The sequence below is a fragment of the Bactrocera neohumeralis genome, chromosome 5, assembly GCF_024586455.1.
Source record: "Bactrocera neohumeralis isolate Rockhampton chromosome 5, APGP_CSIRO_Bneo_wtdbg2-racon-allhic-juicebox.fasta_v2, whole genome shotgun sequence".
In the NCBI taxonomy this organism is placed as follows: domain Eukaryota; kingdom Metazoa; phylum Arthropoda; class Insecta; order Diptera; family Tephritidae; genus Bactrocera; species Bactrocera neohumeralis.
Genome location: NC_065922.1, coordinates 7,818,904 through 7,831,593, shown reverse-complemented (window position 1 = coordinate 7,831,593; position 12,690 = coordinate 7,818,904). Strand labels below are relative to the sequence as shown.

The 12,690-nt window shown below is 34.5% G+C and overlaps 1 protein-coding gene across 6 annotated transcripts in view; it reads right to left on the bottom strand.

The window, feature by feature from the left end:
- LOC126759713 (uncharacterized) overlaps window positions 1-12,690 on the bottom strand; it is a 30,711-nt gene that overhangs the window by 5,250 nt on the left and 12,771 nt on the right. For all 6 annotated transcript variants that reach the window (XR_007667050.1, XR_007667051.1, XM_050474748.1 and 3 more), the window contains 5 exons: window positions 1,781-2,580; window positions 1,608-1,706; window positions 1,431-1,535; window positions 289-1,353; window positions 47-115 (listed from right to left, as the gene is read on the bottom strand). Coding sequence is in view for 4 of the 6 variants with exons in the window: in XM_050474748.1 (XP_050330705.1) it covers window positions 47-115; window positions 289-1,353; window positions 1,431-1,535; window positions 1,608-1,706; window positions 1,781-2,580 (2,138 nt within the window). In the remaining 2 variants the exon portion in view is untranslated. The remainder of the gene's footprint in view (window positions 1-46; window positions 116-288; window positions 1,354-1,430; window positions 1,536-1,607; window positions 1,707-1,780; window positions 2,581-12,690) is intronic.

Sequence of the window (12,690 nt, the reverse complement as noted above, 5' to 3'; positions counted from 1 at the left end):
TTGTCTTTAGTTGATGTTGAGATGAAATAAGGGGTGTTTTACATACTTGTTTGGCGATTCGTTGTTTTGTGCGCCTTGCGGGGTTCGAATTGATAGATTCACTGGGAGTTGGTGACTGAAAGGTAACGGTAATAATAACTTAGAATGATTCTACCAACTTTCTTAGAGATTCTAAATAAAAAAATATTGAAGAATGTGGAGGAGTTTTAAAAGTCTGGCTTCAATAATTCTGATCCATCGCAAAGAGGTTTTTGAATTATTCATATCTATTTTTTGTTAAATACTTACACGGCGGTGGCGGCTGCGGACGGAAATTGAGTGATCACTGACTGAGCTACACACTCCTTATTGTGATTCGACAACTGTTGACGCAGTCCATTCAAGTCCTTCGGTGTTATTAGCCCCGGTGCCACGGCACCCTCCATTAGTGATTGTGGAAGTGATGCATTTGTTTGTATTACACTTTGTGGGTGTTGAATATGCTGCTGAAGCTGATAGTTTTGTTCTATTTCACGTTGTTGTAGTTGTAACTTTTGTGCTTGATCTTGTTCCGTCTTCTTAGCATCATCGCTTTTTTCTACAGAATTATCAGTCTCTTCGCCGTCGTCGCCATTTTTGTTATCTTCATCTTCTTCGTCGTCATCATCATCGTCATCATCGTCGTCGTCATCGTCATCCGAATCATCGGAGTCACTGTCAGAATCGTCATCATTATCGTCATCGCCCTCCGCATTATTCGCATTGTTAAGACTTTGCTGTTGCTGCTGTTGTTGTTGTAATTGTAATAACTGTTGTTCCATGAGCTTAGCAGTCAACGCTGACTCTTCAGCCTGCAACTGTTGCTTCTCCGCTGCTGCTGCATATTGTTCGTGTTGCAACTGGTCGCGCGGAACCTCCAACGTTCGAGCATGTGCTTCGTTATTTTCTTGCTGCTCGGCTTCAGTAGCTTCGTTTTCACGCCTAGAATCTACCTTTCCGCTTTCGCCTTCCTCGGACTCATCGTCGCTCTCGGACTTCTCCTGCTTCACCATGCGTTGCATTTGCGCGAACTGATCTAACGGTTGTGCTAAGGGATATAACCGTGGTAGCTCCTCAGTGCTGTCGGCTACCATCGGTTGAGCTGCCGTTTCGTCGCACTCCTCGCCATTGTTGTCGATGACACGCTCATGCAGGCTGACTCCGTTCACGAGACTTTTGCGAAGACGCCAAGCAAAGGTGCGCGAAATATTCAACTCGTTGGCTATAACGGTAGTGGTGGCTTCTCGCAGTATAAGCTGCTTTGCCAGTGCAATTTTCTTCGAATCCAATTTGATGCGAGTGCGTCCTTTGCGTTTATTATTGGCAATGTGAAGTCTATAAGAAGAGAAAATAATTTTAGGTTATGTTTCTTTCGAGTATGTGTGTATATATGCCTAAAAAGTATTACTCACTTCCTATTATGCAGATAGAGCGCATTCTCGGGCTTACGTATGCCAACACGTTTCGGAAAGTTGTTGTACTCGACGATGTTCTGTTTCAGCAGCTGTTGTAATGGCCTGCAAACACATTGAGAAAATTATTTCCGTCAATCTAAGCACTAAAAGTAAACAAAAACCAATTTGACTCACATTTTTGCGGCCCGCGACGGACAACCTGTACGTTTATGCCAGCCCAAATGGTGTCCAGTGGGGAATAGCACATGACAATCGGAGCACTGCATCGGCCGCCTAAGGTAAAGAGAAGTTTTCAATATTAGACTTCAATATAGCCGACAAGAGTCTCCAACAACAACAACACTAACGTTTGATTGCGTCGCTTCTTGACGCAACGTCCGCGCCGCACATGCTTCTCCAGGAATCGCTTGTAGAAATATGTCTTCTTGCAATTCGTGCACTCATAAACGGGACCCTGTGTGCCGTGTACGCTCTGCATGTGCGCCTTGAGTATTTGCTTCATTTCAAATATCTGGAAACAGTCCGGACACTGGTAGCCGCGCAGCGCCGGCTGTTCGACACCACCATAAGCAGGTATGTTGTTGTTATTAGCGCCACCGACAACCGCCACTTCATCGTTTGGTGTTAGTAGCTGCACTTCGGGCATTAGCGGTAGTGGATCCTCTTCATCGTCATCAGCAGCGGCATCCGAATTCGCGCCGCTATTGTCAGCTCCGGCGCTCTTATGTGAACCGTTAATCTTACTCAACTGCTGTTGCATGTACTCGTGCATTAATCGTATGGAATGAAAGTCGAACGGTTGTTTGGCGTACGGAAACTTTATTTCGCCATCGTCCTCTTCGATCATTAAGCCATTCGAGTGTGCGCTGGCGCTGATATGCGTTTGATCGTGTGGTCCCTCGCCGTCGCTGCCGCCATAGCTCTCCATAGCGGCCACTTCGGGCACTTGATCGGTGGAGTCGACTTCCGGTTGCGCGGACGCCGCATTGCTGCCAGTCGACGTGCGATTCTCGAACTTTTGTATGAGCAATTGCTGGCGAAAGAAATTGTCAGCATCTTCGCACTTCTTCTTGAAGAGACATGCGGATATTGCATTTTTGGCACATGTCACACACACCTGTTGCGGTAGGGTGTCGCCTTTTTCGATCTGCAAGGGACAAATGGAGGTGAGTTAGGGAAATATCTCAAAAATGTGTGGTTTACGTCATAAAATTAAACATTTACTTCTCAAATCAAACACCCTCAAAAATTGATGTCGAAGAAGTAACTTCAAAAGTCTTAAATTTAAAATATTTTAGTACAAATATACATATGTACATATGTATGTATAAAAATAAGAAATAATGACTTCGCGATCCCAAAAAACATAAGCAAAGAAGTCACAGGTATAGCCTTTACCAGATGTTTACAGAAATCGCATAAATTATCGTTTGCTTACTAACATACGAACTAATTAGCATAGCATAGCAAGTTCTACTTTTGATTTAATGAGATTATTTGTTAGTGTACTGTACATATGTATTTATTTTGCTAAAAATCCAACATGAAACACTTGTTTTGCAAAATTTTTGTTATCGAGGGCGATCTTCCAACTTTGATGTTACCTTTTTCGTAAAGGGTTCTTCAATAGGCGCTACAAAAGTAGGCCGATAAAGACAGCAAGGTTCGCCATTTCATCATGGAAAGATATACTATACGACCCAATAACGAGTCGAAATTATTAAAATTTCCCATCGAAATTCGGAGTCAGTGGTCTCAGCTTTAAGAGCGCTACGTCCAATTTATGATAGTCATAATCATCCTGTCAGATCAGCAATTAAGCGTCTAGTGGAAAAATTTGAATGCACAGGCACAGTACAAAATGTTCCCATGCCAGTGAGACAAAGAAGTGCCCGTAGTGTCGAGAATATTGCTGCCGCTAGCGCTTCAATTGAGGAAGACCCAAATTAGAGACTCACACGTTGCTTTCAAGCGTTTGGTATCTCTGTGATGTCATTGTGGCGGATTTTGCGAAAAGATCTTGGCCTGCATCCTTACAAGATCAAATTGACGCAAGAACTGAAGCCGCTTGACGACCAGAATGTTCGTGAAATGGGCTGAGCAACAACTTGAAAATGCTCCGGATTTTCATCAAAAAATCATTTTCAGCGATGAGGCTCATTTCTGACTGAATGGCTTCGTTAATAAGCAAAATATACATTATTGGTCAGGCAGCAATCCACACGTGTTCCATGAGTCACCGTTGCATCTCAAAGAAATTACGAGCCGGCGCCGTTATAGGGCCGTACTTCTTCCGAGATGATCAAGACCGGCAAGTAACTGTGAATGAGAATCTCTACCGCTCAATGATAACCGAATATTTTTGGCCCGAGTTGGATGATATGGACTTGGACAATATGTGGTTCCAACAGGACGGCGCCACAAGCCACACAGCGAATGTCACAATCGATTTATTCAAGACTAAGTTTGGTGAAAGTGTTATCTCACGAAATAGCCAAGTCAATTGGCCGCCTCGGTCGTGCGATTTGACGCCGTTAGACTATTTGCTGTGGGGCTACGTCAAGTCTATTGTTCTAGTCTATGATCTATAACAGCAAACCAGCGACGATTGATGAACTGTGTATGAATATCGAACATGAAAATCGTCGAAAATTGGGTTCAGCATCTGCACTTCTGCAAGCGTGCCCGTGGTGGCCATGCAAAAGGAATCGAGTTCGATACATGATGTGATCGAATGTATTTTCAAAGGAATAAAGAATTTCATTGTTATCGCAAACCGTTTTTGTTGTAATTACTTTTGTAGCGCTCTTATTGAAAAACCCGTTATAATCAATGAAAATTATTTCATTATCATCCCAAAATGTGGACGTCATAAATTTGTCAGCTGGCCGACACTTTTTGCATTAGAGTCATCATGTGTTGCCGCCCATTCGGCTGTTTTTGGACTGGAGTTCGGAGTGAAATATGGAATCATTTTCATCCCTCGTTACATAACAACGCAAAATAACGGTTTTATTACCGTTGAAGATCAAATTTCAGATAATAAAACCTATGCATGTGTCTTTTAAAGGTTAGTTCGAATTGTGAAACATGACACCCTGTCATAGGAACGAACGGTACGTCGCAGTAATTGTTTGATAATTCATTTCAATTTACATATTTGCATATCCTTGCATAAAAAAACTGTGAAAGATCTTTAATTCTACTCTCGGGTAGTAACTATCTTCTGCTCGTTTATAATAACGGTATTCTATAAAATCCCTAAAACTGTGTCAAAATTAGACGCAACCACGCCTACTTCCATAAAACGCCATTTTGAATCCAATAGCCCACATTTGTTGTGCAATAGATAATTCAAAAACAGTATGAGGACATATGGCAACTCTGCACATTAGGGGAAATTGTTCAAAATGTGAACGGGAATAAAGAACCGCAACCGGCATAATGATCTCAGACAATAATTTGGTTAACTTAATGAAACTATAATTGACTAAATTTAAATAAGAGTATTAAGAGCGACGCAACCGAACAGTTTAACCCTCCCTAGCATTTTTCCCTCTTCTTTAGAAAAATATGGCGTGCGATATTTTTGAAACGACGGTTTATGCTCAACAGATACTTGACTTAATTACGTAATTTCAATTGTATAACATATTCACATACACAGCCACATAAACACATATGTACATATGTATGTATGTATGTACATACTAACACATACATATATGAATAATTAACCGAAAGGAAATTTGAATTTATTCAGCTTAGCAAAAACTAGACAATAAATATTTTGAAGAAAAAATTAACGGGAACGGAAAACACGAAATGTACGAAAATGCCAATGTGTGAACATGTATGTATTTGTAGTAGTGCACAAATACTTGCAAAATTTTCTGTGTAAAGAAATAGTTACAATTTGTTTGTTTGAATAAAAAATTATACACCGTATAAATAAGTGCAGCTCCAGTCGTCAACGTTGCGCATAATTCATATATATTCACGTATGTATTTATTTACGTATGTGTGTGTGTATGTAACATATCTACATATTCATTAAAACGGAAAACATGAGCAGCACAAGAAATGTAGAAGAAGTTAAATTAAACCATATGCATATACATTTATATATGTATGTGTGTGTATTTAAAATAATTGGTATGTGCAGAAGCGAATGTCGGAAATATTAATATATAGACATAACTGTGGCAATCTATTATATTAAGTGGGCTAAGTCTACTTAAGTTTAGACGTGCATTTCGATTTTTCGTAAGCATTTTCACATATTCATGGCATACTTACATACATATGTATATACTATGTATATGTACATATGTATGTATGTATTTTATTGTAATTTTTAAGCTTCAGTTTCTTCCTTTTTAGGCCGGTTTAAGGTGAGTAAAGTTAATTAAAAAAAAAACAAGCATGTTTTGAGAAAGTTTTTGTGATGGCACAGGTAAAATATTTTTATTGAAACCGATCGTACATTAGAGTATGAAATTTTAAGAATTTTCTATAAAATGTTTACAAAGAAATATGGAAAAGCGGCAATGGCAGAAATTATTCGAATGTGTGTCAGAAAAAATTATGTACATGTACATATGTATGTATGTTTGCGGTGTCCCTCATATAATGGTGCTGGATCATTTAATCAAAATATTAAGGGGTTACATGGATTTACTGGTTTAAAAAAATCGATTTTTTTGATTGGCTTATTAAATTCTACAATATCTCAAGAATAATGTCCTAAGTTTTCAAGTTAATCCGTGTGATAGTCTCGGAGATACAGCCTTGAGAACTTGTGCGCACGAGGCTAGCTAGGCTAAGTGCGTCGTCTTTAAACGCGTTTTTCTCGAAACTCATTTTTGAAGTCGGTTGGCAAGATTTCTCGAGAACTACTCAAGCGATCTTCCTGATATTTTACCCAGCTCTTTGAGATACAATTCTTAAGGGGTCAGTAGGGTAATCTTTTTTCAAAAAAAATTTTTTTTTGCATTTTCTGTTCCCTTATACCCTTAGAATTAATATAGAAACCCACTTTACCATTGGAAGGCCCAAAAATAATAATACCGCTCGACGTTCGGAGCGGTCGGAGTGCTCAACTCAAACTTTAAACGCGTTTTTCTCAAACACACACTTTTTTAAGCTGGCGGACATGATTCCGGTCGCACTACTCAACCGATTTGCTTAATTTTTTTTTAAATGTTTACAAAACGCCTGACTATCGTCCATATTAGATTAATAATTTTTTATAATTTATTGACAATGTTATGACAAAATTTATGTAAAAAAAAATTTAGAAAAATTATAAAAAAAACAAAAACAGTTTTTCATGAGATTAGATGATCCTGTAAGGAGTTATCCTGCCAACGCGGGCACATCTTTTTTCCGAGTGGTCACCGAAAATGGCGTCGCAATGGCCGAGTTTAAATTAATTTTATGTAAAAATTTCAGAATTTCTTTGCTAATAGTGTACGAGTATGTTTGTAAAAACAAAATATTCGAATAAAATATTTCATTTTTTATATGAAAAAAAAATTGTTGAAAAAAACTTTTTTTTACCTGAGGAAACCATGTAGCCCCTTAAGTCGATTTATGCTAATTATTATGCGAAAATAGCACAGATATACTTATGTATGAATATTTGTACATACTTATATAAAAGTATATACAAATTATACAATTACATATTATAAGCGCAATTATAATTTATTTTTTGCGCAAAGCTACATACATACATACATACTTGCAACCAGCAACAACGTTGTGGAGGAGAGTGCAGTGCGATTGATTTTTATAAAGTTCGTTGCACGGCATTATTTTATTGGCAACAAGTAAAATCATTAAATAGAACATCTACAAACATGCGAATATACATACATATACATATGTTCATACATACATACATATGTACTTCCTTACATTTGCACATGACTAACTGGCAACTACTCTTTATTAAATATGCATTTATTTCCTCTCATAAAAATATGTGCGCACATGAATGTATGTATGTGTGTGTGCATTACCTTACTTTCATATGCACACCTCATTCCATACGAAATACTCCCCATTTGCCACTCCGTACCTCACTCAACCCAACTCGGCCTTACAAAGTGGCGAGCGTTGAATGTTTAGCCACATTAAAGCACACGACAGATGTGGCAGCGTGTTGCGAACGTCGAACGTTGAGCGTTTTTTTATTGTTTGTTGTATGTATTATTTAGTTGTTGAATTTATGAAATCAACATAAAAATGCTGCCTTCATGAAGCCAAATAAAAGACAAACAGCAATTCGAACGGTAAATTTTGAAAAAAATGAGCCATAATAAATACGAAATAAAAAGAAAAAACAAATGCAATAAAGAAAAATATATAAAAATTAAATAAAGAGAAAAAAATATATACCGCAAGAGCACTAAATATAAATAGGCAACAACAAAGGTGAGTGCCAACGACTAGCAAAGCACATTAAGCCGGGCATGGGCAAGCAGCGAATACTTATTGTACGATAAAAACTTATGGACTTATAGAAATGTTCGACAGACAGAAACTCGCATGAATTTATGATACAAACTTACTACTTTACATACACGCACACATACATACATAAGTAAACATGTACTAAAATATAAGTGCTTAAATGTGGTTGTGAGTATAGAACACCTGTAAGTGTGAAGAAATTTGAGAATAGAATATGTTAAGTCGAAAAAAACGAAATGTGAAAAGAAAATGTAAATGCGTAAAAGTTTGAAAACCACATGGTACGCAGGAGAAAGAGGTGGGAACGCACGAAAAACATATTAATGAAACAAGTATGCATGTACATATATACATATGTATGTCTGTACATACATATGTAAAAAAAACTGAATAAAATGAAACGAAATAAATAACTATCTATCTATATCTTATACGCATACCGACAAACACACATAAATACATATAAAATGGTTCTACGAATGAAGAATGTACACCAAGAGTCAAGTAAAAGAATTTGAAACGCATAAATTATACACAATGCGATATGAACAAATAAATATCTGTGTGTCTGCAACACAGTCGATCCACAAATTACGTTAATAAGAGAACTCCTATTGCTATACATGCGCTTACACACACATACATATGTACATGCCGATAAAATCATATTGTATATTTTTCGTGTACGAAAGCATGTAAGGAGCTGTGTACACAGTAAAATACATGAAAAGAAATATAAAATTTTTAAATAAATGCATATTTGTACATATGCCGCCTTTATTACCAACACATATGCATGAAAACACTGCACACGCACAAAGCCGCGCTTGTTTACACACATGCAAGCTCGCACTCACACACTTACGTCCAATATTAATTGGAAAGAATAATAAAATAATTTAGAAATCATTTCGGAAATATAAGTTTTTATGAGGGGAACGTATAAAGGGAGGACTGAAACACACAAAGAGCCATAAACGAAATTGGAATAATGTTATACGAGAATTAAATGGCTGCTTGTTTCGGCGAACACGTACGCATTAGTGCGGATGCGCAAGCGCGTATTTTCTTACTGTGTAAATATTAATGTTCATTTAAATAGGAGAATGTGCTCACACATATCCATACGTATAAATGCATATGCATGTGTGTATGTAGAGTTATGGACAAAAAAATAGGATCCGATTTTGCAAAGGGCAATAAGAAACCACTTTTAAAAGGAATTAAATGTGAAAAATAAAAAAAAATTAAAATTAAAATTAAAATAAAACATAAAAAAAATAAAAAAATTATAAAAAAATAAGATTTTTTTAAACCTTAAATAAAAATACAAAAAAGCTTAAAAATTTATAAAATAAATTAAATAAATATATACATATGTACATATGTATGTATGTATGTATGTATGCATATAAAAATAATATATTTTCTCTTGTGCTTTTACGAAATAGTGTTATGAACTGCTTTCCACGTCCCACATCTACATAACCAATTTAATGGATATTATATATGTACATAAATATAAAACGGAAACACATTTACGGAAAAATACTGACAATATATGTACATATAGTTTGTTGATGAAAATAAGAATATAATTATAATTAACCAGGGTTGCAAATAATGTATTAAAAAAATAATTGAATTAACTTTTTTTTTAAATTTTGTAATACCAAATACAGGATTGAAATTAAAAAAAATACTAAAAATAAAAATTTAAAAAATTATGTACTAAAAATTAAAAATACGGAATTTTTTTAATACTATTTTTTTTTTTACTTTTTAAAAATTTCTTCCAACTTTTTTTTTTTAATTTTAATACCAACTACCGGATTGAAAAATAAAAAATTTATTCCGAGCACATAATAAAAAAAAATTAATTAAAAACTAAAAAAATGTTTTAAATTTAACATTTAGTACGCATAAAGTACGCATTCAGTTTAAAAAATAAATTTTCCAAAATTTTTGAATTGAATAATTCGGAATCCTGCATTAACACACTAACCCTACGGCGGTATTGATTAATTGGTGGTTTTATTTCTTTTTCTTTTGTTTTGAGTATTCCTAAATAAGCGTTTTTAAGAACCACGCATTCCACTAATCATTTCCCAAAAGCACTCATTAATACCCTACCAAATATCCCAAAGAATTTAATTAAAATTACACTTCCAAAAAGTGTCACTATTATTTTGTTCCCAACTGTATGTGTGCACATAAATTAAGTTTCATAAATAAAGTAACGTACGGTGAATTATTTAGAAATTTTTTAGGTAAACATTTAATTATACATAAGTACATACATTTGTAAGGCGAAAAGCTAAAGCGGGCAAGTACTGGGCTGAATTATGCATTGTGAACAATAAACAGTTATACGAACCTTTCTCAAACAAATAAAAGAAAATAAAAATCGGCGCAGAGAAACTTCAAGTTATAAAAATGCCATTCATACATACTTATGATGGTATGTATGTATTTGTATACATGCGTTGCGTTACGTATTTGTACAATAAAACTTCCCAACTTTTAATGTTCGAACACAAACTTGATTTATTAGAGCATATTTCGAGTTAGTGTCTATGCAACAAAAGATATTTATCTTCGTACATATGTATGTACATATGTATGTATGTATGTTTTTATGATTATAAGTAAATGTAGATACTCGTATAATAATGCGGAAAATATTAAATACTTTGAGGAATGTGTGTCCATAAGTAAATATCTACGTAGCTGTACAGTATTTTCCGGCTAAGGCGAACTATTATATTCCTTTTATAATATTATTGTGTGAAGCATGTAATGTATGTACTTATAAAGTATGTATATATGTATGTACATATGTATGTATGTATGACATTTTTCAAAAAAGTCAAATGTATATACATACATACATAGATATATATAATATTTACAGGCGTGCATATCGACACATTTTTCCTATTATCAGTGAAACTTCTAATAATTATAATTTATATACATACATACATACACACATTCTTATAGGGAAGAATTTACACAATAAATTAAGCATTATGCCAAATTTACGCTATACATACATAATTCAATGGCCAGAGACTGTGCATAGATAGCTTTAAATGCTTAAATATAAATCGATTTTTTAATTGTCTTATGAAGTTAAATGCTTGTGAAATAAAAATTATCAAAAATGTTTTTAAATTTTTGTACGACTGCTATATGTTAGATCCTGATATAGATGATTCAAAAAATTTCAAAGAGATTTCATATCGATATCTCAAAAACTGAGATACAAACAGATGCGGACAGACGGCTACTAGGCTAAATCGGCGTCTTTAAACATATATATAGTATATAACTATACGAAACTATATAGCCCAACGATTTTGAAGTCCAACTTATTATAGCATATGGCAAAAAAAAAATTTCTCGAAGAACTATTTTAAACCTTAAATATGTTAAAAATACGAAGTACGAAAAACGAAAAAGGTGGCAATATTGTCGGTTATTTCTTAGGGCTTACATGAGATATAATTTTTTTTTGTCTTATTAAATGCACAAACCCTTAGAATAATGTCAAAATTTTCAAGCTGTCGATCACAACTATTTGAAAAAATCTTTAAACGCGTTTTTTCGAATGTCGCCGCAATTTTCAGAACTACTTAACCGATCTTCGTAAAGTTTTATACAGGTCTTTGAGTTTTCATCTTTTGTAAAAATTCCTTTTTTTTCCTTAGTCCAAGTTCTAAGTTAAGGTTTTAACTAAAATACGTATTTTTTCACTTTAGATGATCCTGTAAGGAGTAATCCTGCCAACGCGGGCACATCTTTTTTCCGAGTGTTCACCGAAAATGGCATCACAATGGCCAACTTTAAAATATTTTTAGCCAAAAATTTCAGAATTTCTTTGTTAATAGTGTATGTTTGTAACAATAAAAGATACGAATAAAACATTTTATTTTTTATATTAGAAAAAAATCGTTGAAAAAGGCTGTTTTTACCCGAGGAAACCCATGTAACCCCTTAATATAGCCTATTCAGGGTATAGAAACTTATAATAAAGTCCTTTTTTGATGTTTAACTTAAATATAGTAAATATACGAAGCACGAAAAACCAAAACGGTGGCAATATTGCCGGTATTCTTAAAGGTTTGTTATGAAGTTTAAGGTAATTAAAGTTTTTATTAGGTCAAAAATTTAGGTTGTTGTATATTTTGTTCCAACGAATTGTTCATCACTTCTTTCAGTCGGTTATATGTATCTCCCCAATAAAGCCGCAGTATACTAAACATGAATGTCAAACATATGCATTTATTTTTACACCTGCCTGATAGCTGTATAGCTGGCAATCCCTGTAGGAAATTTCATTCTTCAAGACACTCAATACTTCCATTTAAATGGGTTAAAGTGATTAATTTTATTGTGTTTAATAGGTTTTTAGAACAAACATTGAAACAAAAAACTTAAAAGTGACTCCACTCTTCATTTTATAGAGGTAAGTACATATGTATGATGACGTTACAGTATTTAAAAGCGAGGAAGCGGAATGGAAGTACCGAAAATATTGTTGTAATTGATGTTGTAACGATATAAAAACTTCTCCTAATAGTTTTGGAAAATTTTGTCGAGCGGACAAGCCTATTCACTACCTCAATTAATACATTAATAGAATCTATATAAGAAAGCAGATATTTTGTGTGCTTAACGAAGGATTTACAAGCAAAAATAATTTCATAATGAAATTTATAGCGACCTGAATCATACCAACAAACATAATATACTAAATATAGGTATTACATAT